Here is a 25,711-nt window from a genome sequence, read left to right as displayed (position 1 = left end):
TATATTCATCTCTACAACACAGGGCTGAGTGCTCTCTATTAATCTCTATAACACAGGGCTGAGTGCTCTCTATTCATCTATATAACACAGGGCTGAGTGCTCCATATTCATCTCTATAACACAGGGATGATTGCTCTCTATTCATCTCTATAACACAGGGATGAGTGCTCTCTATTCATCTTTACAACACAGGGCTGATGCGGAGTGCTCTATATTCATCTCTATAACACAGGGCTGAGTGCTCTCTATTCATCTCTATAACACAGGGCTGATTGCTCTCTATTCCTCTCTATGACACAGGGGGTGCTGAGTGCTCTGTATTCATCTCTATAACACAGGGCTGAGTGCTGTCTATTCCTCTCTATGACACAGGGCTGAGTGCTGAGTGCTCTATATTCATCTCTATAACACAGGGCTGAGTGCTCTCTATTCCTCTCCATAACACAGGGCTGAGTTTTTTTTATTTTTTATTTTTTTACCTTTATTTAACTAGGCAAGTCAGTTAAGAACAAATTCTTATTTTCAATGACGGCCTAGGAACAGATAGACCTGGATGGGGACTATCTTACTAAACAGACATACCTGAATGGGGACTATCTTACTACACAGACAGACCTGGATGGGGACTATCTTACTCTATTCACCTCTATAACACAGGGCTGAGTGCTCTCTATTCCTCTCCATAACACATGGCTGATTGCTTTCTTTTCACCTCTATAACACAGTGCTGGGTGCTCTATATTCCTCTACATAACACAGTGCTGAGTGCTCTCTATTCCTCTCCATAACACAGGGCTGAGTGCTCTATATTAATCTCTATAACACAGGGCTGAGTGCTCTATATTCATCTCTATAACACAGGGCTGAGTGCTCTATATTCCTCTCTATAACACAGGGCTGAGTGCTCTATATTCATCTCTATAACACAGGGCTGAGTGCTCTATATTCCTCTCCATAGCACAGGGCTGAGTGCTCTATATTCCTCTCTTTAACACAGGGCTGAGTGCTCTATATTCCTCTCTTTAACACAGGGCTGAGTGCTCTATATTCCTCTCTTTAACACAGGGCTGAGTGCTCTATATTCCTCTCTTTAACACAGGGCTGAGTGCTCTATATTCCTCTCTTTAACACAGGGCAGTCTCTATTCCTCTCTTTAACACAGGGCTGAGTGCTCTATATTCCTCTCTTTAACACAGGGCTGAGTGCTCTATATTCCTCTCTTTAACACAGGGCTGAGTGCTCTATATTCCTCTCTTTAACACAGGGCTGAGTATTGTTCAATCTTGCAACCAGTACAAAATAAAAGGAATGAATACATAAGCTGTGCAGGCCAGAACAATCAATCCCAGAACCATTTGATGTATATGGTTTAGGTTTGTCATCCAGGTCTGTCTGTGTAGTAAGATTGTCCCCATACAGGTCTGTCTGTGTAGTAAGATAGTCCCCATCAATGTCTGTCTGTGTAGTAAGATAGTCCCCATCCAGGTCTGTCTGTGTAGTAAGATTGTCCCCATACAGGTCTGTCTGTGTAGTAAGATAGGCCCCATCAATGTCTGTCTGTGTAGTAAGATAGTCCCCATCCAGGTCTGTCTGTGTAGTAAGATAGTCCCCATACAGGTCTGTCTGTGTAGTAAGATTGTCCCCATCCAGGTCTGTCTGTGTAGTAAGATAGTCCCCATTCAGGCCTGTCTGTGTAGTAAGATAGTCCCCATTCAGGTCTGTCTGTGTAGTAAGATAGTCCCCATCCAGGTCTGTCTGTGTAGTAAGATTGTCCCCATACAGGTCTGTCTGTGTAGTAAGATAGTCCCCATTCAGGCCTGTCTGTGTAGTAAGATAGTCCCCATTCAGGTCTGTCTGTGTAGTAAGATAGTCCCCATCCAGGTCTGTCTGTGTAGTAAGATAGTCCCCATTCAGGTCTCTCTGTGTAGTAAGATAGTCCCCGTCCAGGTCTGTCTGTGTAGTAAGATAGTCCCCGTCCAGGTCTGTCTGTGTAGTAAGATAGTCCCCATTCAGGTCTGTCTGTGTAGTAAGATAGTCCCCATTCAGGTCTGTCTGTGTAGTAAGATAGTCCCCATTCAGGTCTGTCTGTGTAGTAAGATAGTCCCCATCAATGTCTGTCTGTGCAGTAAGATAGTCCCCATACAGGTCTGTCTGTGTAGTAAGATAGTCCCCATTCAGGTCTGTCTGTGTAGTAAGATAGTCCCCATCAATGTCTGTCTGTGTAGTAAGATAGTCCCCGTTCAGGTCTGTCTGTGTAGTAAGATAGTCCCCATTCAGGTCTGTCTGTGTAGTAAGATAGATAGTTAGCAAGAGAGAGTTTTTTTATGGGCTGCGTCTCAATCCACCTCAAATCAAATCTGATTCGTCACATACACCTGGTTAGCAGATGTTAATGCGAGTGTAGTGAAATGCATTAATATCCAACCAGTAATCTAATCTAACAATTTCACAACAACTACCTTATACACACAAGTGTAAAGGAATGAATAAGAATATGTACATAAACAAAATATATGAATACACATTATTCAATTTCTGTTAGTCACATGTCTGTGGAACTTGTTCAGTTTACGTCTCAGTTGTTGAATCCTGTTACGTTCATACAAATATTTACACGTGTTAAATTAGCTGAAAATAAACGCAGTTGGACAGTGAGAGGACGTTTCTTTTTTTGCTGAGTTTAGTTTTGTGCCAACAAAGTGGTTTAACACGTGTCCAATATATACATGTATATATGTACATGTTTATTTCTTCCTAGAACAGACACTTCAAAACCTTTTTTATGATATATTTTTGTTTTGCCATTTGAATATGTTATTCAAAGTATTTCTATATATAGTAATGAATTAAAAATGCAATATTTAATCAAATTATTGTTACATTTTTTTCAGTGATCTATGCAGCAGTCCTAAAACTAGAATTCAAATAGCTAAATGATATATGGTACGACTTTCTTAAAACAATTCCATATGTTAACTCCCTCCCTTCCTCCCTTCCTCACTGAATACCCCTCATCCACTCTGGTTCTGCTTGCTCTTCGCCAGTTTACTCTAAAGCACTTTGTGACTACTGTTGATGTCAAAAGAGCTTCATTAACATGGATGTATTGATTGATTGATTATTTGAATGATTGGTTGATGAGTTGATTTATTGGTTGGTTGATTGATTGATTGGTTGATTGGTGGATGAATGGATTGCTTGACTGATCCTTACCTGGCTTTCCCTCTGCCCCGCCCTCTCTCCAGGTTCCTCCGATCCTATTGGACAAGCAGTTCTCTGACTTCACTCCTGACATCACCCCCATCATTCTGGCAGCTCACACCAACAACTATGAGATCATCAAACTACTGGTGCAGAAAGGAGTGGCTGTTCCACAACCACACGAGGTACTGTAACCCTACAAGTAGTATAGTGGTATAGTATTTTAAATAGTGGTATAGTATATTATACAGTACTATAGTATATTATATAGTTGTATCGTGGTATAGTATATTATACAGTACTATAGTATATTGTATAGTTGTATAGTGGTATAGTATTTTAAATAGTGGTATAGTACATTATATAGTACTATAGTATATGATACAGTTGTATGGTGGTATAGTATATTATGCAGTAGTATAGTATATTATATAGTGGTGTAGAATATTTTATAGTGGTATATTATAGAGTAGTATAGTATATTATATAGTTGTATAGTGGTATAGTATATTATGCAGTAGTATAGTATATTATATAGTGGTATAGTATAGTATATAGTGGTATAGAATATTATACAGTACTATAGTATATGATATAGTTGTATAGTGGTATAGTATATTATTTATTAGTATAGTATATTATATAGTGGTATAGTATAGTATATAGTGGTATAGAATATTATACTGTACTATAGTATATGATATAGTTGTATAGTATATTATTTAGTAGTATAGTATATTATATAGTGGTATAGTATATTATTTAGTGGTATAGAATATTATATAGTGGTATAGTATATTATTTAGTAGTATAGTATATTATTTAGTAGTATAGTATATTATGCAGTGGTATAGAATATTATACAGTGGTGTAATATATTTTATAGTGGCATAGTATATTATACAGTAGTATAGTGGTATAGTATATTAAATAGCGGTATAGTATATTATGAAGTAGTAGTGTGGTATAATATATAGTATTGTCACGTTCGTCGTACGGAGGAGACCAAAGTTCAGCGTGATTAGAATACACACTTTTTAATGAAGACGAAGAACACTTAACAAACTATACAAAAACAACAAACCGAGCGTGAAGCTATATAATACTAGTGCAGACACAGGCAACTAGACATACACATAGATAATAACCCACAAAATACCCAAAGAAGATGGCTGCCTAAATATGGTTCCCAATCAGAGACAACGATATACACCTGCCTCTAATTGAGAACCAATCTAGGCAACCATAGACATATAAAACACCTAGATAGTAAACAACCCCAAAAACCTACAAAACCCGTAGACAGTACAAAGAACACATCACCCATGTCAAACCCTGACCTAACCAAAACAATAAAGAAAACAAAGAATACTCAGGTCAGGGCGTGACAGGTATAGTATAGTATGCAGTAGTATAGTATATGATACAGTTGTATAGTGGTATAGTATATGATACAGTAGTATAGCGGTATACTGTATTATGCAGTAGTATAGTGGTATAGTATGTTATGCAGTATTATAGTGGTATAATATATTAGGAAATAGTGTAGGATATGAAACAGTAGTATAGTGGTATATTATATAGCGGTATAGTATATGATACAGTAGTATAGTGGCATAGCATATTCTGCAATATTATTGTGGTATATTATATGGTGGTATAGTATGTTATGCAGTAGTATAGTATATGATACTGTAGTATAGTGTTATAGTATATTATATAGTGGTATAGTATATGATAAGGTAGTGTAATGGTATAGTATATTATGCACTAGTATAGTCCATTACATAACGGTATAGTATATACAGTAGTACAGTGGTATAGTATATGCAGTAGTGTAGTATATTATATGTTGGTATAGCTTATGATGCAGTTGTATAATGGTATATTATACAGTAGTATATTATATAACGGCATAGCATATGATACAGTTGTATCGTGATATAGTATATTCCAAACCAAATGAAATCAAAGTTTATTTGTCACGTATGCCGAATACAACAGGTGTAGTAGACTTTACAGTGAAATGCCGAATACAACAGGTGTAGTAGACTTTACAGTGAAATGCTTACTTACAGGCTCTAACCAATAGTGTGAAAAAAAGTGTGTGTGTGTGTGTGTGTGTGTGTGTGTGTGTGTGTGTGTGTGTAGGTAAGTAAAGAAATAAAACAACAGTAAAAAGACATTTGAAAATCAGAGTAGCAAGGCTATATACAGACACTGGTTAGTCAGGCTGATTGAGGTAGTATGCACATGGAGATATGGTTAAAGTGACTATGCATATATGATGAACAGAGAGTAGCAGTAGCGTAAAAGAGGGGTTGGCGGGTGGTGGGACACAACGTAGATAGCCCGGTTAGTCAATGTGAGGGAGCACTGGTTGGTCGGGCCAATTGACGTAGTATGTATAGTTAAAGTGACAATGCATATATGACAAACAGAGAGTAGCAGCAGTGTAAAGGAGGGGTTGGGGGGGGGACAATGCAAATTGTCCGGGTAGCCATTTGATTACCTGTTTAGGAATCTTATGGCTTGGGGGGTAAAAACTGTTGAGAAGCCTTTTTGTCCTAGACTTGGCACTCCGGTACCGCTTGCCATGCAGTAGTAGAGAGAACAGTCTATGACTGGGGCGGCTGGGGTCTTTGACAATTTTTAGGGCCTTCCTCTGACACCGCCTGGTATAGAGGTCCTGGATGGCAGGCAGCTTTGCCCCAGTGTTGTACTGGGCCGTACGCACTACCCTCTGTAGTACCTTACGGTCGGATGCTGAGCAGTTGCCGTACCAGGCAGTGATGCAACTGGTCAGGATGCTCTCGGGATGTTGCAGCTGTAGAACCTTTTGAGGATCTCAGGACCCATGCCAAATCTTTTTATTTTCCTGAGGGGGAATAGGCTTTGTCATGCCCTCTTCACGACTGTCTTGGTGTGTTTGGACCATTCTAGTTTTTTTTATGTGGACACCAAGGAATTTGAAGCTCTCAACCTGCTCCACTACAGCCCCGTCGATGAGAATGGGGATGTGCTCAGTGCTCCTTTTCCTGTAGTCCACAATCATCTCCTTAGGCTTGATTACGTTGAGGGAAAGGTTGTTATTCTGGCACCACCCGGCCAGGTCTCTGACCACCCTATAGGCTGTCTCGTCGTTGTCAGTGATGTTGGTGATGTCACTGTTGTGTCGTCTGCAAACTTAATGATGTTGTTGAAGTCGTGCCTGGACATGCAGTCGTGGGTGAACAGTGAGTACAGGAGGGGACTGAGCACGCACCCCTGGGGAGCTCCAGTGTTGAGGATCAGCGTGGCAGATGTGTTGCAACCTACCCTCACCACCTGGGCGCCCGTCAGGAAGTCCAGGATCCAGTTGCAGAGGGAGGTGTTTAGTCTCAGGTTCCTTAGCTTAGTGATGAGCTTTGAGGACACTATGGTCTTGAACGCTGAGCTGTAGTCAATGAATAGCATTCTCACATAGGTGTTCCTTTTGTCCAGGTGGGAAAGGGCAGTGTGGAGTGCAATAGAGATTGCATCATCTGTGGATCTGTTTGGGCGGTATGCAAATTGGGGTGGGTCTAGGGTTTCTGGGATAATGGTGTTGATGTGAGCCATTACCAGCCTTTCAAAGCACTTCATGGCTACGGATGTGAGTGCTACCGGTCTGTAGTCATTTAGGCAGGTTGCCTTTGTGTTCTTGGGCACAGGGACTATGGTGGTCTGCTTGAAGCATGTTGGTACTACAGACTCAAATCAGGGACATGTTGAAAATGTCAGTGAAGACACCTGCCAGTTGTTCAGCACATGCCCGGAGCACACGTCCTGGTAATCCGTTAGGCCACGCAGCCTTGTGTAAGTTGACCTGTTTAAAGGTCTTACTCACGTCGGCTACGGAGAGCGTGATCACACAGTCATCTGGAACAGCTGATGCTCTCATGCATTCCTCAGTTTTGCTTGCCTCGACGCGAGCATAGATGTGATTTAGCTCGTCTGGTAGGCTCGTGTCACTGGGCAGCTCGTGGCTGTGCTTCCCTTTGTAGTCTGTAAGAGTTTGCAAGCCCTGCCACATCTGACGAGCGTCAGAGCCGGTGTAGTATGATTCAATCTTAGCCCTGTATTGACGCTTTGCCAGTTTGATGGTTCGTCGCAGGGCATAGCAGGATTTCTGGTAAGCTTCCGGGTTAGAGTCCCGCACCTTGAAAGCGGCAGCTCTACCCTTTAGCTCAGTGCGAATGTTGCCTGTAATCCATGGCTTCTGGTTGGGGTATGTACGTACAGTCACTGTGGGGAGGACGTCCTCGATGCACTTATTGATAAAGCCAGTGACTGATGTGGTGTACTCCTCAATGTCATCGGAAGAATCCCAGAACATGTTCCAGTCTGTGATAGTAAAACAGTCCTGTGGTTTAGCATCTGCTTCATCTGACCATTTTTTTATAGACCAAGTCACTGGTGCTTCCTGCTTTCATTTTTGCTTGTAAGCAGGAATCAGGAGGATAGAGCTGTAGTCGGATTAGCCAAATGGAGGGCGAGGGAGAGCTTTGTACACGTCTCTGTGTGTGGAGTACAGGTGATCTAGAATGTTTTTCCCTCTGGTTGCACATTTAACACGTTGATAGAGATTTGGTAGAACTGATTTAAGTTTCCCTGCATTAAAGTCTCAGGCCACCAATAGCGCCGCCTCTGGGTGAGTGGTTTCCTGTTAGCTTTTTTCCTTATACATCTGACTGAGTGCGGTCTTAGTGCATCTGTTTGTGGTGGTAAATAAACAGCCACGAAAGGAATAGCTGACAACTCTCTAGGCAAGTAGTGTGGCCTGCAGATTATCACAATATACTCTACTTCAGGCAAGCAAAATCTAGAGACTTCCTTAGATTTCTTGCACCAGCTGTTGTTTACAAATATGCACAGACTGTTCATTTTTACATTTAAGAGACACTCTTATCACACCATAGTACCATCAGACTTCTGATATCAATGCAAGGTGAAGTGGAGCCACACAATTGCGATCCGCTGGGGGGGAAAAAAATGGTATAGGAAAGTATTTTGTATTTTGAATATACAAATTGCAGGTTTTGAAAGTATTTTTTCACCAAATACATTGGAGTGTAGTTCAGCCCAGTTTAATACAACATACAAAATACTCAGAAGTAATTGAAATGGGTATTTCAAATGCATGTGACACAAATACTGCCCATCTAGAACCTAACATCAACAACCCAACCTTGTCCTGGCAATGGGTTGTTAAGTGACCCAATGTGTTCTGTCCAATATTCACCCAAATTGAGATGTTTTTAATTCAGCATTTATTAGTGTGTTGCAGATAACGGGGTGTCCATTTGAGGTGGGTTTGATGTAAAGAATATCATGGATGCAGATAAAGGGGTTTGTGTGGAGGGTGTGTCGTGTGTCTCCGGGTGTGTTGTAACTGTGTGGAGGGTGTGTCGTGTGTCTCCGGGTGCGTTGTAACTGTGTGGAGGGTGTGTCGTGTGTCTCCGGGTGCATTGTAACTGTGGAGGGTGTGTCTTGTGTCTCCGGGTGCATTGTAACTGTGTGGAGGGTGTGTCTTGTGTCTCCGGGTGCATTGTAACTGTGTGGAGGGTGTGTCTTGTGTCTCCTGGTGCATTGTAACTGTGTGGAGGGTGTGTCTTGTGTCTCCTGGTGCATTGTAACTGTGTGGAGGGTGTGTCGTGTGTCTCCGGGTGCGTTGTAACTGTGTGGAGGGTGTGTCGTGTATCTCCGGGTGCATTGTAACTGTGGAGGGTGTGTCTTGTGTCTCCGGGTGCATTGTAACTGTGTGGAGGGTGTACCTTGTGTTTCCGGGTGCGTTGTAACTGTGTGGAGGGTGTGTCGTGTGTCTCCAGGTGCGTTGTAACTGTGTGGAGGGTGTGTCGTGTGTCTCCAGGTGCGTTGTAACTGTGTGGAGGGTGTGTCGTGTGTCTCCAGGTGCATTGTAACTGTGTGGAGGGTGTGTCTTGTGTCTCCAGGTGCGTTGTAACTGTGTGGAGTGTGTGTCCAGCTCGGATGTGGACAGCCTTCGCCACTCCCGATCCCGTCTCAACATCTACCGAGCCCTGTCCAGCCCTTCCCTCATCGCCCTCTCCAGTGAAGACCCCTTCCTCACAGCATTCAGACTGAGCTGGGAACTACAGGAGCTTAGCAAGGTGAAGTTTGATCAAGGGGGGGGGGGTGATCTATTGATTGATTAGTTGACTGAGAAGACATTCTCATTTTCAACATCAACCTGGGGGATAGTTACAGGGGAGAGGAGGGGGTTGATCTATTGATTGATTAGTTGACCTTTTTTTTACCAGGTAAGTTGACTAAGAACCCATTCTCATTTACAACAATCAAGGGGCAACTGATTGATTGATTGGCTGATTGATTAGTTGTTTGGCTGATTAGCTGGCTGTTTGTATAAGGGCTCTGGGCCAGATCCAGATGCAGACACTGGAGGTAGATGGTTTGAGTATTTTATATTTATTAGTTCCAAAAAGGGTAGGCAAGAGAATGGTTGTGCACAGTCAAAACCAGATCAGAGTCCAGGAGGTACAGAGTGGCAGGCAGGCTTGAGGTCAGGCAGGTGGGTACAGAATGGTCAGGAAGGCTTGAGGTCAGGGCAGGCAGAATGGTCTGGAAGGCTTGAGGTCAGAGCAGGCAGAATGGTCAGGAATGCTTGAGGTCAGAGCAGGCAGAATGGTCAGGAAGGCTTGAGGTCAGGGCAGGCAGAATGGTCAGGAAGGCTTGAGGTCAGGGCAGGCAGAATGGTCAGCAAGGCTTGAGGTCAGGGCAGGCAGAATGGTCAGCAAGGCTTGAGGTCAGGGCAGGCAGAATGGTCAGGAAGGCTTGAGGTCAGGGCAGGCAGAATGGTCAGGAAGGCTTGAGGTCATGGCAGGCAGAATGGTCAGGAAGGCTTGAGGTCAGAGCAGGCAGAATGGTCAGGAATGCTTGAGGTCAGGGCAGGCAGAATGGTCAGGAAGGCTTGAGGTCAGGGCAGGCAGAATGGTCAGGCAGGCGGATACAGAGTCCAGAAAACAGGCAAGGGTCAAAACCGGGAGGACTAGCAAAAGAGAGAATAGCAAAAGCAGGAGCACAGGGAAAAACACACTGATTGACTTGAAACAGACAAGACGAACTGGCACAATGAGACAGGAAACACAGGGATAAATACACCGGGGAAAAATAAGTGACACCTGGAGGGGGTGAAGACAATCACAAGGACAGGTGAAACAGATCAGGGATGGAGTCCCTGGAGAAGGCGGGAACGAGATGCTGGTTAGGAGTAGTGCAGTATTATCATGAGGAGACGTATACTTGGAAAACGGAAGAGGGATTAAGGGAAATTGAGAGGGAGAGACGGTTTAAGAGAGAAAGAAGGAAGAAGAGGGTGCACTTGAATCAAATAAGAATGGTGGAAAAAAGGGAGATGGTTTGTTAAAGAAGAAGGGAAGAAGGGTAGGGGGCAGCATTCGGAATTTTGGATGAAAGCATGCCCAAATTAAATGGCCTGCTACTCGGGCCAAGAATATATGATTTGTATATAACTGGTAGATTTGGATAGAAAACAATCTAAAGTTTCCAAAACTGTTAAAATAGTGAAGAAGCAGAGGCTGAAGACAGGAGGGAAAATGGAAGTGAATGAGGGTGAAGTATCAGAGGTGGAAGGTTTGGTGAAGTTCCCTGAGTCCGAGGTTTGAACCGAGGCTCAAGATAAAGATGAGTCTGACAGTAGGAGTGAAGTTTATGGAAAAAGTGGACTCTTGCCTTTTGGCTGATCCATTTGTGGTTTCACGGTGGGTGAAAAAATAGTTAAGTAATTTGGAATTGGTGAAGGTAACCAGAAGTGATCTAGTGTTAATTGTTTGTGTTTCTGCTGGTCAGAGGTAGGCGCCCGGAGTAAAACAATTGGGGGCCAGAAAAGTTAATTGTTTTGTTCTCAAGAAAAGGGCACCAATGAAAGGAGTGATAACTGGGGTAGCAGTAGATTTAAACGTTGACCAGCTGAGGGCAAAGATTCCCAGTGTATGTGATGCTCATCATTTGATGCGACATAGACAGGGTGGCGAGAAACAGGGGAAACAGAAGGGTAATTGTCTGTTCTTTTGAATTTTGAAGTCAAGTCTTTGCCTGACAAAAGTGAATCTAGGACACACTTGAAGTTGGAAGTTTACATACACCTTAACCAAATATATCTGAACTCAGTTTTTCACATTTTAAGAATGTGAGATGTCAGAACAATAGTAGAGAGAATGATTTATTTCAGCTTTCATTTCTTTCTTCACATTCCCAGTGGGTCAGAACTTTACATACACTCAATTAGTATTTGGTAGCATTGTTTTTAAATAGTTTAACTTGGGTCAAACATTTCAGGTAGCCTTCCACAGGCTTCACAAAATAAGTTGGGTGAGTTTTGCACCATTCCTCCTGACAGAGCTGGTGTAACTGAGTCAGGTTCGTAGGCCTCCTTGCTCGTACACACTTTTTCATTTCTGCCCACAATTTGTCTATAGGATTGAGGTCAGGGCTTTGTGATGTTCACTCCAATACCGTGACTTTGTTGTCCTAAAAACGTCTCTAGGGTAGCGGGCAGCATTCGGAATTTTGGATGAAACATGCCCAAATTAAACAGCCTGCTACTCGGGCCCAGAATATATGATATGCATATAACTGGTAGATTTTGATAGAAAACAATCTAAAGTTTCCAAAACTGTTAAAATATTGTCTGAGTATAACAGAACTGATTTGGCGAAAACCTGAGAAATATCCATTCAGGAAGTTTTTTTTTGGGGGGGGTTTGTAGTTTTCATTTCAATGCCAGTTGTACAGTATCCATTGACTTAGGACTCAAATTGCAGTTCCTATGCCTTCCACTAGATGTCAACAGTCTTTAGACATTGTTTCAGGCTTGTATTCTGATAAGTAAGACCAGTCTGAATGAGTGGACCCTGACGTGACACAGAGCTTTTTCATGAGCAATCCCGAGAGAGTGCCTTTCTTGTTTACCTTTTATATTGAAGACGTTATTGTCCGGTTGAAATATTATAGATCATTTAGGCTAAAAACAACCTGAGGGTTGAATATTAACATTGTTTGACATGTTTCTATTAACTTTACGGATACAATTAGGATTTTTTGTCTGCCTGTTTTGTCTGCGTTTGAGCCTGTCGATTACTGAAGAAAACCTGCAAACAAAACAGAGGTTTTTGGATATAAAGAGACTTTATCGAACAAAAGGAACATTTATTCAGTAAATGAATGTATTCTGAGTGCAACCATATGAAGATCATCAAAGGTAAGTGATTGATTTTATCTCTATTTCTGACTTGTGTAACTCTTCTACATGGCTGGTTACTGTTTGTAATGATTTCTCTGCAAGGCTATGTTCTCAAATATTCGTAAGGTATGCTTTCGCCGTAAAGCAATTTTTAAATCTGACAACTGGATTCACAAGAAGTTAATCTTTAAACCTATGTAAAATATATTTCGTGTTCTGAATTTTTATAATGAGTATTTCTGTATTTGAAATTGGCGCTTTGCAATCTCACTGGATGTTGGCCATGTGGGACCCACATACCCTAGTGAGGTTAAGCCATTTTGCCACAACTTTGGAAGTATGCTTGGGGTAGTTGTTCATTTGGAAGACCCATTTGCGACCAAGCTTTACCTTCCTGATTGATGTCTTGAGATGTTGTTTTCCTTCTCATGACACCATCTATTTTGTGAAGTGCACCAGTCTCTCCTGCAGCAAAGCACCCCCACAACATGATGCTGCCACCCACTTGCTTCACGGTTGGGATGGTGTTCTTCGGCTTGCAAGCCTCCCCCCTTTTCCTCCAAACATAGCAATGGCTTTATGGCCAAACAGTTATTTTTTTTCAAACCAGAAGACATTTTTCCAGAAAGTACGATCTTTGTCTCCATATGCAGTTGCAAACCGTTGTCTGGATTTTTTGCAGTGGCTTCTTCCTTGCTGAGGAGCCTTTCAGGTTTTGTCAATATCAGACTTGTTTTACTGTGGATATAGATACTTTTGTACCTTTTTCCTCCAGCATCTTCACAAGGTCCTTTGCTGTTGTTCTGGGATTGATTTGCACTTTTTGCACCAAAGTACGTTCCTTTTCTAGGAGACAGAACGCGTCTCCTTCCTGAGCGGTATGACGGCTGCGTGGTCCATGGTGTTTATACTTGGGTACTATTGTTTGTACAGATGAACGTGGTATCTTTAGGCATTTGGAAATTGCTCCGAAGCAAGAACCAGACTTGTGGATGTCTACAATGTTTTTTCTGAGGTCTTGGCTGATATCTTTTGATTTTCCCATGATGTCAAGCAAAGAGGCACTGAGTTTGAAGGTAGGCCTTGAAATATATCCACAGGTACACCTCCAATTGACTCACATGATGTCAATTAGCCTATCAGAAGCTTCTAAAGCCATGACATCGTTTTCTGGAATTTTCCAAGCTGTTAAAGGCACAGTGTATGTAAACTTCTGATCCACTGGAATAGTGATACAGTGTGAAATAAGTGAAATAATCTGTCTGTAAACAATTGTTGAAAAAATGAATTGTGTCATGCAGAAAGTAGATGTCCTAACCGACTTGCCAAAACTATAGTTTGTTAACAAGAAACTGGTGGAGTGGTTGAAAAACGGGTTTTAATGATTTCAACCTAAGTGTATGTAAACTTCCGACTTCAACTGTATATAAGTTATCCTGTATGAGCGTATGTGCCTAATACATTACGATGTTACATGTGTCCAGCTTATGGGCATGTGGCAGCAGTGTGTAGGAGGGAGGGTCCAAGGAGTGAGAAATGTACAGAAGGGCATTTAGACAAAGGAATGTGTAGAATTGGGGAAAGTAATGGAAGGTGTTAATTGTAGGGGTGCCCATGGAGCTGGGGATCAGAAACGTCCCGTGCGAGAGAGAGGCAGGTTGAGGTTTCCAGGGTTAGAGTAGACCAGAAGTTGTCATATGCTGAGGCAGTGAAGAAAGTAGAGGAAGATGGGTCAAGGGGGAGGGATCCTGAGATGAGTGGTAGATGAGTAGTAGATATGTACCTGTACAGAGGGATAGGCCAAAAAGTGATATGTAAGATTTAGTAAGATTGGATTTTTATCATTTATAGCAATGGTTATCACGAGTACTGCAGGGATGGAACTGAAGTTGCAGAAAATTGAGGTTGTGGTGACAGCTGCAGAGAGGTATTTTGACTTGACACCAGAAGAGTTACAGGATGTGTTAAATGGGATAATGACATGAGGAATAAATACATTTAGTTAGTGGAGTAACGTTGGTGTTCATGTTATATAATTTTGAAAGTGTAGTGTTAGATGGTAAGGTATTTATTTATTACATTTTATCTATGAAGCGTAAGGGAGTTGTACTCCGGTCTAGTAGGTGGCGGTAATACAACAAATTGGTTGCCAACCGCCGTTAAACCTCATAGAAGAAGAAGAAGAAGAAGAAGAAGAAGGCTGATAGGCTGGCTCGCCGGGTGGTTCGTTGGTTGAGTAAATTAAGATCCCTTCCACTCCAAGCTAATCTTATGATGATCTTTGATGGGCCCTGGGTTTTTTCATTGAATTAATGAATTAATATACTCTGCGCTCCCTTTTACCCCAGGTGGAGAATGAGTTTAAGTCGGAGTATGAGGAGTTATCCCAACAGTGTAAGCAGTTTGCTAAAGACCTTCTGGATCAGACCAGGAGCTCCAGAGAGCTGGAGATGATCCTGAACTACAGAGACGACATCAACCTGCTGGAGGAGGAGGGAAACAACGACCTGGCTAGACTCAAACTGGCTATTAAATACCACCAGAAAGAGGTATGAGTTTATACTATACACACTACTACACTACTACACTACACACTACTATACTACACACAACTACCTGGCTAGACTCAAACTGTCTGTTAAATACCACTGGAAGGAGGTAGGGGTTTACACTACACTGAACAAAAATATAAAGCAACATGTAAAGTGTTGGTTTCATGAGCTGAAATCAAAGATTACCAGAGATTGTCATTACTCACAAATGTATTTCTTTACATCGCTGTTGGTGAGAATTTGTGATTTGCCAAGATAATCCATCCACCTGACAGGTGTGGTATATCCAAAAGCTGATTAAACAGCATGATCAAGACACAGGTGCACCTTGTGCTTGGGACAATTAAAAGGCAGTTTTGTCACGCAACACAATTCCACAGATGTCTCAAGTTTTGAGGGAGCGTGCAATTGGCAATGCTGACTGCAGGAATGAATACCAGAGCTGTTGCCAGAGAACTGAAGGTTCATTTCTCTACCATACCACCAGAACTTGGCAGTACGTCCAACTGGCCTCACAACAACAGACCACGTGTAACCACGCCAGCCCAGGACCTCCACATCCAGCTTCTTTACCTGCAAGATCTTCTGAGACCATCCACCCGGACAGTTGATGGAATTGAGGATTATTTCTGTCTGTAATGAAGCTCTTTTGTGGGGAAAAACTCATTCTGATTGGCTGGGCCTGGCTCCCCCGAAGGTGGGCCAATGCTCTTCCAGGCCCACCCATGGCTGAGCCCCTGCCCAGTCATGTGAAATCCATAGATTAGGGCCTACTGAATTCATTTCAATTGACTAATTTCCATAGACCAACTGTAACTCAGTTACATCGTTGACAGTTTTGCGTGTTGCGTTTATATTTTTGTTCAGTGTATATATACACTACTACTACACTACTACAGTACTACAGTCTACTACACTACAACAGTACTGCTATACTACACTACTACAGTACTACACTACTACACTACTACACTACAGTATTGCTACAGTACTACACTGCACTGCTACACCACTATACTACACTACTACAGTACTACATAACACTACTACACTACTACACTGCTACAGTACTACACTGCACTGCTACAGTACTATACTACAATACTACACTACTACAGTACTACAGTACTACATAACACTACAACAGCACTACACTACTACAGTACTACACTACTATAATACTACACTACCACACTACAGTACTGCACTACACTAACACACTACAGTACTACACAAATACACTACACTACTACGCTAATACATCACGACAAGAGATACACAACAACATTACATAAATAGAGACCACACGACTACATAAAGAGAGACCACAACACTACATAAAGAGAGACCACAACACTACATAAAGAGAGAGACCACAGCACTACATGAAGAGAGAGACCACAACACTACATAAGGGTTTCAGTGACTTCATTGGCTGTGGTTGCTGATGCGTATATGGTTAAATCATCAGTATACATGGACACACATGCTTTGTTTAATGCCAGCGGCAGGTCATTAGTAAACAATAGAAAAGAGTAGAGGGCCTAAAGAGCTGCCCTGTGGTACACCACACTTTACATTTTTAACATTAGAGGAGCTTCCATTAAAGAAACCCCTTTGAGTTTTATTAGAGATAGCTCTGAATCCACAATATGGCAGAGGTTGAAAAGCCACAACACATGTTTTTTCAACAGCAGGTTATGGTTAATAATATCAAAGGCTTCACTGAATTATAACAGTACAGCTCCCACAATATTCTTATTATCAATTTCTTCAACCAATCATCAGTCATTTGTGTCAGTGCAGTACATGTTGAGTGCCATTCTCTATTAGCATGCTGAAAGTCTGTTGTTAATTTATTTACAGAGAAATAGCATTGCATTTGGTAAAACACAATGTTTTCCAATGGTTTGCTAAGAGCTGGCAGCAAGCTGATAGGTCTGCTGTTAGGACCAGTAAAGGTTGCTTTACCACTCTTGGGTAGCAGAAGTACTTTGGCTCCTTCCAGACCTGAGGACAAATACTTTCCTCTAGGCTCAGATTATAATTAAAATATGATGGAAGTGGCAATACAGTCAGCTCTCATCCTCAGTAGCTTTCCATCTAAGTTGCCAATGCCAGGAGGTTTGTCATTATTGATCGATAACAATATTTTTTTCCTCCTCAAACTTCCACTTTTTGCTTTTCCTACATTTTTTTATGCATATAAACCATTGCTCACTCTTTGTTATTGTCCTGCCTACGTCTGCCCACTTTGCCAATAAAATAAAATAATTGGAAACGTCAAATGGTTTTGTGATGAATAAGCCATCTGATTTGATGAAAGATGGAGTTGAACTTGTCTTTCTGCCCATAATTTAATTTAACCCTCCTGTTGTGTTCGTTTGATGTGAATTTATTCTGTGTTCCCGGTCCAAAATGACCGCCCCATTATAGCTGGTTATAAATCCATAATAATACATATATTATCACCTAATGTTGTGTTAGATCTTTTTATCAACTTAAGTTGTTGTGAACATTACAAGTTTTGAACTTCTATTTGCTATTAATGGCCTGTAGGCCTCATTGACCTGAGCTCATACAACTAGTTTGAGGATTATTTTGACTAAAACAAATACTCACGTGAAATATATTGTGATATTTATCACAGACTACTTTGTGTCAAAGTTTAGCAAGGACTCTCTCCTCCTCACCAGTGTCATGATCAAAGATATGATCAAGAGCCTCACATACAGTATATATTTTGGTCATTATGCTACCACAGAATGAATTGTGAGCAATGCCTCAAAAAAGCTTTATATACCAGAGCTGCGAGAAAAGTATATATATATATATATATATATATATATATATATATATATATATATATATATATATATATTATTGAAACAATGTTGCGATTGTTTGTGAGAATGCCAACAGGTGTGGTTCCCATGGGGGAAATATTCTATTGGGGAAAGGTTGCCATGGAAGCCAAGAAGGGGAGTGTGGTGCTCATCTGATGAATGGGCATGTGCCTGAACTCAATGTTATACACTAATTGTAGTCTCACCCATTCATTTCTAATGACCCTGTCACGGCTGTTGAAGGATGTGGAACAAGATGCAGTGTGGTGAGCGTACATTTGACTTTATTTAAGAAATGACGCCTACGAAACAATAAACAATAGAAAACAAACCGTGAAGCTTATAAGGCTCTGTGCCATCAAACAAAGTCAACTTCCCACAAACACAGGTGGGGAAAAAGGGCTACCTAAGTATGGTTCCCAATAAGAGACAACGATAGACAGCTGTCTCTGATTGAGAACCATACCCGGCCAAAACATAGAAATAGAAAATCATAGAAACACAAGACATAGAATGCCCAACCCAGCTCACGCCCTGACCAAACCAAAATAGAGACATAAAAAGGATCTAAGGTCTGGGTGTGACAGTACCTCCCCCCCCCCTCCCCCGCGGACTCAGGCTGCAAAACCTAAACCGTTAGGCGAGGGTCTGGGTGGGCATCTATCCGCAGTGGCGGCTCAGGTGCGGGACGCAGACCCCACTCCACCCCTGGCTCACCTCACTTTGGTGGCACCTCTGGGTGCTGGGACCCTCGCCGCCGAACCCGGTCTGGGGACCCTCTCGTAGCGGGCCCTGGACTGGCGACCGTCGTCGCTGGAGGCTCCGGACTGGAGGCGGGCGTCTCTGGAGGGATCGGGCTGGAGGCCGTTTCTGGAGGCTCCGGGCTGAAGACCATCTCTGGAGACTCCGGGCTGAAGACCATCTCTGGAGACTCCGGGCTGAAGACCATCTCTGGAGGCTCCGGGCTGAAGACCATCTCTGGAGGGATCGGGCTGGAGGCCGTTTCTGGAGGCTCCGGGCTGAAGACCATCTCTGGAGACTCCGGGCTGAAGACCATCTCTGGAGACTCCGGGCTGAAGACCATCTCTGGAGGCTCCGGGCTGAAGACCATCTCTGGAGGGATCGGGCTGGAGGCCGTTTCTGGAGGCTCCGGGCTGAAGACCATCTCTGGAGACTCCGGGCTGGAGGCTGTCTCTGGAGGCTCTGGGCTGGACGCAGGCACAGGACTCACCAGGCTGGGGAGACACACAGGACTGGCAGTGGCTGAGACAGCAGATGTTCTGACTTCATACACTGCACTTTTTGACAGAGATAGTTAACAAACCAGACCAAAGGCCCCTCAGAGACACCAATACTCCTGAGCCGGCCCACAAGAATGGAATGGTCTACCGTATCAAAAGCTTTGACCAAGTCAATAAAAATAAGCAGCATTGCTTAGAGCAGAGTGGTGACATCATTTAGAACCTTTAAGGTTACAGTGACACATCCCTAACCTGAGTACATACCAGAGAGAATACTATAGACATCAAGAAAGCCAGTCAGTTGATTATTGACAAGTTTTTTTCCAACACTTTTGATAAACAGGACAAGATATACATTGGCCTATAACAGTTAGGATCAGCTTGATCTCCCCTTTAAATCAAGGAGCTCCTTTAGCACCTCAGACTCAGTGAGAAACTTTGTAGCGGGGCAGGTGGAAAAAGTGGGAGGAGCAGCAGGGCTAGTCAGATTAGAAGGGCTGGGAGAAGAGGAAGTGCTGGGAGAAGAGGAAGTGCTGGGAGAAGAGGAAGTGCTGGGAGAAGAGGAAGGGCTGGGAGAAGAGGAAGGGCTGGGAGAAGAGGAAGGGCTGGGAGAAGAGGAAGTGCTGGACAGGAATGAGGTGTGACTGAGTCAAATAGGAATCTTGACTTATAGAAGTGGTGATTAATTAAGGATCGGTGAAACTGGAGGATGTGCAATTCAAATAAATAATCATAAATATTATGGACTTTAAACATTTAGGTACATATAAGTGTCTTATATTTGCTGAAAGCTTAAATTCTTGTTAGTCTAACTGCACTGTCCGATTTACAGTAGCTATTACAGCTAAAACATGTCATGCGATTGTTTGAGGACGGCGCCTCACATCAAAATATTTTTCCACTGGCACAGGTTTCATACATTCACATATAAAGATTGAATATTGACTTACTTTTTGAAAATCTTCCTCTGATTTGTCATCCAAAGGGTCCCAGCTATAACATGTAGTTTCGTTTTGTTAGAAAAAAAAATATTCTTTATATCCCAAGAAGTCATTTTAGTTGGCGCCATCGATTTGAGTAATCCACTCATTCAACTTGCAGAGAAAGGAATGCGAAAATCTACCCCTAAACTTTGTTTCAACAAGTTAAAATACATTTTTATTTACTCCTCAGATATCCTAAAATGTAATCAAACTATAATATTTGTTTCAGAAAGAAGTATGTTCAATAGGAAACCGATTTTAGCAGGTGCGTAATGTCTTCATGGCGCACGCAAACACCAATTTCTAAGACTGTGTCCTTCTAATAAAACGGTTATTTCTAATTCGTTTTGGAAGTTACAAGCCTGAAAACCTTGAACATAGACTGCTGAAACCCTGTGGAAGCCATAGGAATTGCATCCTGGGAGCTAATTTTCAATATGACCTATCTCTTGCATTTCTAAGAGGATTTCTTTGGATTTTCTCCTACCATATCTATTGTGTTATAGTCTCCAACATTACTTTAACATTTCTACAAACTTCAAAGTATTTTATTTCCAATGGTACCAACTATATGCATGTCCTGGCTTCAGGGCCTGAGCTATAGACAGTTTATTTGGGCATGTCATTCAGACAGGAAGTGGAGAAAAAAGGGACCTAGTCCTAAGAAGTTTTAAAGAGCTCAGCCATGTGCTTCTTGTCAGTAAATACCACAACATCACCATGAAGGGACATGAGCAGCTATGAGGAGGAGGGTTTATTCTCCAGGTCTTTAACCATTTTCTGGAACTTCTTGTGGTTAGACCCACAGAGAGAGAACTGCTCTTTAAAGTAACTAACTTTGGCCTTCTGGATAGCCTATGACCTGACTAGATTCAGACTGGCCATCACATACCACCAGAAAGAGGTAGGAGACGATAGTATACTGCTATTCCACACAGATATACATCCTGAGGAAGTCGGAGGTTACTGTAGTATTTTGTCATCCTTCATCTCAGTCTAAGACAGTGCAGACAGCGAGGTCTGACAGACTAACAGAAGTGGAGTTTTACAGCCATACAGAGAGAACAGTGTTGACATGGTGGGGTGGCAGACAAGATGGACGATATAGCCTCATGAAATAATAATCTCACTCCCTTTTCACTATCTGTCTATCTGCGGTTCTGTGTCAGTTTCTCTCTCTCTCTCTCTGTCTCTCTTTCTCTGTTCTCTCCCCACTCTCTCTCTCTCTCTCTCTCTTGCTTTCCCCCACCCACTATCTCTCTCTTGCTCTCTCTGTCTCTCTGTCTATCTGTCTGACTCTCTGTGTGTGTGTCTGTCTGTCTGTCTGTCTGTCTGTCTGTCTGTCTGTCTGTCTGTCTGTCTGTCTGTCTGTCTGTCTGTCTGTCTTATGGCTTGGGGGTAGAAGCTGTTAAAGGAGCCTTTTGATATTTACATCTAGATATCACCAGCTACCTTAATTCATATTAGCGTGCTATCTAAATTCACTTAGCTAGCTAGCTATACAATATGTAAAGTTGGCTAGATACTGTAACTAGCTAGCTATGTTAGCAGCTCATTTGAGTTAGCCTGCACTGTAGCTAGCTAATAATACATCATTTTTTTTTTTTTTACATTTTCAATGTGTATTTACTCCACTTGAATATACGTTTGATTGGAGGGCAACAACGCTTGTTTGTCACCCGAGCAGGTTTAGAGCGTATTACCATTTAACTCTGAATAAAGTCATGAATCAGAGAGTGGGTGAAAGTATTGACCCATTTAATAACCAGACCTTCATAAAAACTTGCTATGGCGAATTGTTGATGGACAACCAAATTGCTGCTATATGCTGCCAGCACGCCGACAAGCCACTATGGGCGGCACTTTGACAATTTATACACAGACAGACAGACAGACAGACAGACAGACAGACAGACAGACAGACAGACAGACAGACAGACAGACAGACAGACAGACAGACAGACAGACAGACAGACAGACAGACAGACAGACAGACAGACAGACAGACAGACAGACAGACAGACACTCCAGAATGTATGTGACATCAACAGAGATGTATCTTTAAAAATATACATATTTCTCATGCACAAGTGCAGGGAAATGCCTTTCTTGCAAATTCAAAATCCAACATCGCAATAAAACAATGAAATGCTAGATTAAAAAACACGAGAAATTAGAAGAAATGTGAAGAAAGTAATTAAGCATACTATAAACACAGGGTCAGTTCCAGTACCATATTTACAATGTGCAGGGATACTGGAGTGATGGAGGTAGATACAGTGTCAAGACAAAGTATGTGAACCCTTTGGAATTACCTGAATTTCTGCATAAATGAGTCATAACATTTGATCGGACCTTCATCTAGGTCACAACAATCATGATGCGTTTTCATGTCTTTATTCAACACACCGTGTAAACATTCACAGTGCAGGGTGGGAAAAGTATGTGAACCCTTGGATTTAATAACTGGTTGACCCTCCTTTGGCAGCTATAACCTCAACCAAATGTTTTCTGTAGTTGCGGATCAGAAGGAATTTTGGGCCATTCCTCTTTACAAAATGTTTTTATTTTTTATTTATTTTACCTTTATTTAACTAGGCAAGTTATTTAAGAACAAATTCTTATTTTCAAGGACGGCCTAGGAACAGTGGGTTAACTGCCTGTTCAGGGGCTGAACGACAGATTTTTACCTCGTCACCTCAGGGATTTGTTCTTTCGGTTACTAGTCCAATGCTCTAACCACTAGGCTACCTGCCGGCCCCAGTTCAGCAATATTCTTGGAATGTCTGGTGTGAACTGCTCTCTTGAGGTCATGCCACAGCATCTCAATCGGGTTGAGGTCAGGACTCTGACTGGGGCCAGAAGGCGTATTTTCTCCTGCAAAATCTCTTGATAAAGTTGGGAATTCATTTTTACATCTATGATAGAAAGCTGTCCAGGCACTGAGGCAGCAAAGCAGACCCAAACCATGATGCTTCCTCCACCATACTGTACCGTTGAGATGAGGTTTTGATGTTGGTGTGGTGTATCTTTTTTTTCTCCACACATAGTGTTGTGTGTTCTTTCCAAACAACTCAACTGTAGTTTCTTCTGGCCACAGAATATATTGCCTGTAGCCCTGTGGAACATCAAGGTGCACTTTTGCAAACGTCAGATGTGCAGCAATGTTTTCTTTGGACAGCAGTGGCTTCTTCCGTGGTGTCCTCCCATGAACACCATTGTTGTTTAGTATTTTACGTATCGTAGACTTGGCAACAGAGATGTTAGAAATCTATGTTCCAGAGATTTCTGTAAGTCTTTAGCTGACACTCTAGGATTCTTCTTCACCTCATTGAGCATTCTGCACTGTGCTCTTGCAGTCACCTTTGCAGGATGGCCACCTCTAGGGAGAGTAGCAACAGTGCTGAACTTTCTCCATTTATAGACAATTTGTCTTACCGTGGACACCACATTCCCAGTGGTTCAGAACTTTACATGCACTCAATTAGTATTTGGTAGCATTGCCTTTAAATTGTTAAACTTGGGTCAAACATTTTGAGTAGCCTTCCACAAGCTCCCCACAATAAGTTGGGCGAATTTTGGCCCATTCCTCCTGGCAGAGATGGTGTAAGTGAGTCAGGTTTGTAGCCTCCTTGCTCACACACTTTTTCAGTTCTGCCCACAATTTTCCTATAGGATTGAGGTCAGGGCTTTGTGATGGCCACTCCAATACCTTGACTTTATTGTCCTTAAGCCATTTTGCCACAACTTTAGAAGTATGCTTGGGGTCATTGTCCATTTGGAAGACCCATTTGCGACCAAGCTTTACCTTCCTGATTGATGTCTTGAGATGTTGCTTCAATATATCCATATAATATTCCTTCTCATGATGCCATCTACTTTGTGAAGTGCACCAGTCTCTCGTGCAGCAAGGCATCCCCACAACATCATGTTGCCACCCTCGTGCTTCACAGTTGGGATGGTGTTCTTCGGCATGCAAGCATCCCCCTTTTCCCTCCAAACATAACGATGGTCATAATGGACAAACAGTTCCAAAGAAAAATTCAAGCCAGAGGACATTTCTCCAAAAAGTATGATCTTTGTCCCCATGTGCAGTTGCAAACCGTTGTCTGGAATTTTTTTATGGTGGTTTTGGAGCCGTGGCTTCTTCCTTGCTGGGCAGCCTTTCAGGTTTTGTCGATATAGGACTCATTTTACTGTGGATATAGATACTTTTGTACCTGTTTCCTCCAGTATCTTCACAAGGTCCTTTGCTGTTGTTCTGGGATTGATTTGCACTTTTCGCACCAAAGTACATTCATCTCTAGGAGACAGAACGCGCCTCCTTCCTGAGCGGTGTGACGGCTGCGTGGTCCCATGGTGTTTATACTTGGGTACTATTTTTTGTACAGATGAACGTAGTACCTTTAGGCGTTTGGAAATTGCTCCCAAGCAAAAACCCGACTTGTGGAGGTCTACAATTTTTTTCTGAGGTCTTGGCTAATATCTTTTGATTTTCCCATGATGTCAAGCAAAGAGGCACTGAGTTTGAAGGTAAGCCTTGAAATACATCCACGGGTACACCTCTAATTGACTCAAATGATCAGAAGCTTCTAAAGCCAAGACATCTTTTTCTGGAATTTTCCAAGCTGTTTAAAAGCACAATCAACTTAGTGTATGTAAACTACTGACCCACTGGAATTGTGATACAATGAATTATAAGGGAAATAATCTGTCTGTAAACAATTGTTGGAAAAATGACTTGTGTCATGCAGAAAGTAGATGTCCTAACCGACTTGCCAAAACTATAGTTTGTTGACAAGATATTGGTGGAGTGGTTGAAAAATGAGTTTCAGTAGCTATATACAGGGTCAGTAGCTATATACAGGGTCAGTAGCTATATACAGGGTCAGTAGCTATATACAGGGTCAGTAGCTATATACAGGGTCAGCAGCTATATACAGGGTCAGTAGCTATATACAGGGTCAGTAGCTATATACAGGGTCAGTAGCTATATACAGGGTCAGTAGCTATATACAGGGTCAGTAGCTATATACAGGGTCAGTAGTTATATACAGGGTCAGCAGCTATATACAGGGTCAGTAGCTCTATACAGGGTCAGTAGCTATATACAGGGTCAGCAGCTATATACAGGGTCAGTAGCTATATACAGGGTCAGCAGCTATATACAGGGTCAGTAGCTATATACAGGGTCAGTAGCTATATACAGGGTCAGTAGCTATATACAGGGTCAGTAGCTATATACAGGGTCAGTAGCTATATACAGGGTCAGTAGCTATATACAGGGTCAGTAGCTATATACAGGGTCAGTAGCTATATACAGGGTCAGTAGTTATATACAGGGTCAATAGCTATATACAGGGTCAATAGCTATATACAGGGTCAGTAGCTACGTATGTAGAGTCCTGTCATTATGTAGTGTCCTGTAATTATGTAGGGTCCTGTCATTATGTAGGGTCCTGTCAGTATGTAGGGTCCTGTCAGTCTGTCATTATGTAGGGTCCTGTCATTATGTAGGGTCCTGTCATTATGTAGGGTCCTGTCAGTCTGTCATTATGTAGGGTCCTGTCATTATGTAGGGTCCTGTCATTATGTAGGGTCCTGTCAGTCTGTCATTATGTAGGGTCCT

At 42.2% G+C, this 25,711-nt stretch overlaps 1 protein-coding gene across 1 annotated transcript in view; it reads left to right on the top strand.

Moving 5' to 3' along the window:
- The window catches only part of LOC112247577 (short transient receptor potential channel 4-like), a 125,374-nt gene that overhangs the window by 49,399 nt on the left and 50,264 nt on the right, over positions 1-25,711 (top strand). The window contains exons 4-6 of the mRNA XM_042311556.1: positions 3,246-3,386; positions 9,174-9,350; positions 14,809-15,009. Of these exons, the coding sequence (XP_042167490.1) occupies positions 3,246-3,386; positions 9,174-9,350; positions 14,809-15,009 (519 nt within the window). The remainder of the gene's footprint in view (positions 1-3,245; positions 3,387-9,173; positions 9,351-14,808; positions 15,010-25,711) is intronic.

The sequence above is a fragment of the Oncorhynchus tshawytscha genome, linkage group LG33 (assembly GCF_018296145.1).
Source record: "Oncorhynchus tshawytscha isolate Ot180627B linkage group LG33, Otsh_v2.0, whole genome shotgun sequence".
NCBI lineage: Eukaryota > Metazoa > Chordata > Actinopteri > Salmoniformes > Salmonidae > Oncorhynchus > Oncorhynchus tshawytscha.
Note: the sequence above shows the minus strand (reverse complement) of the source record. Positions and strands in the feature narration are given on the sequence as shown.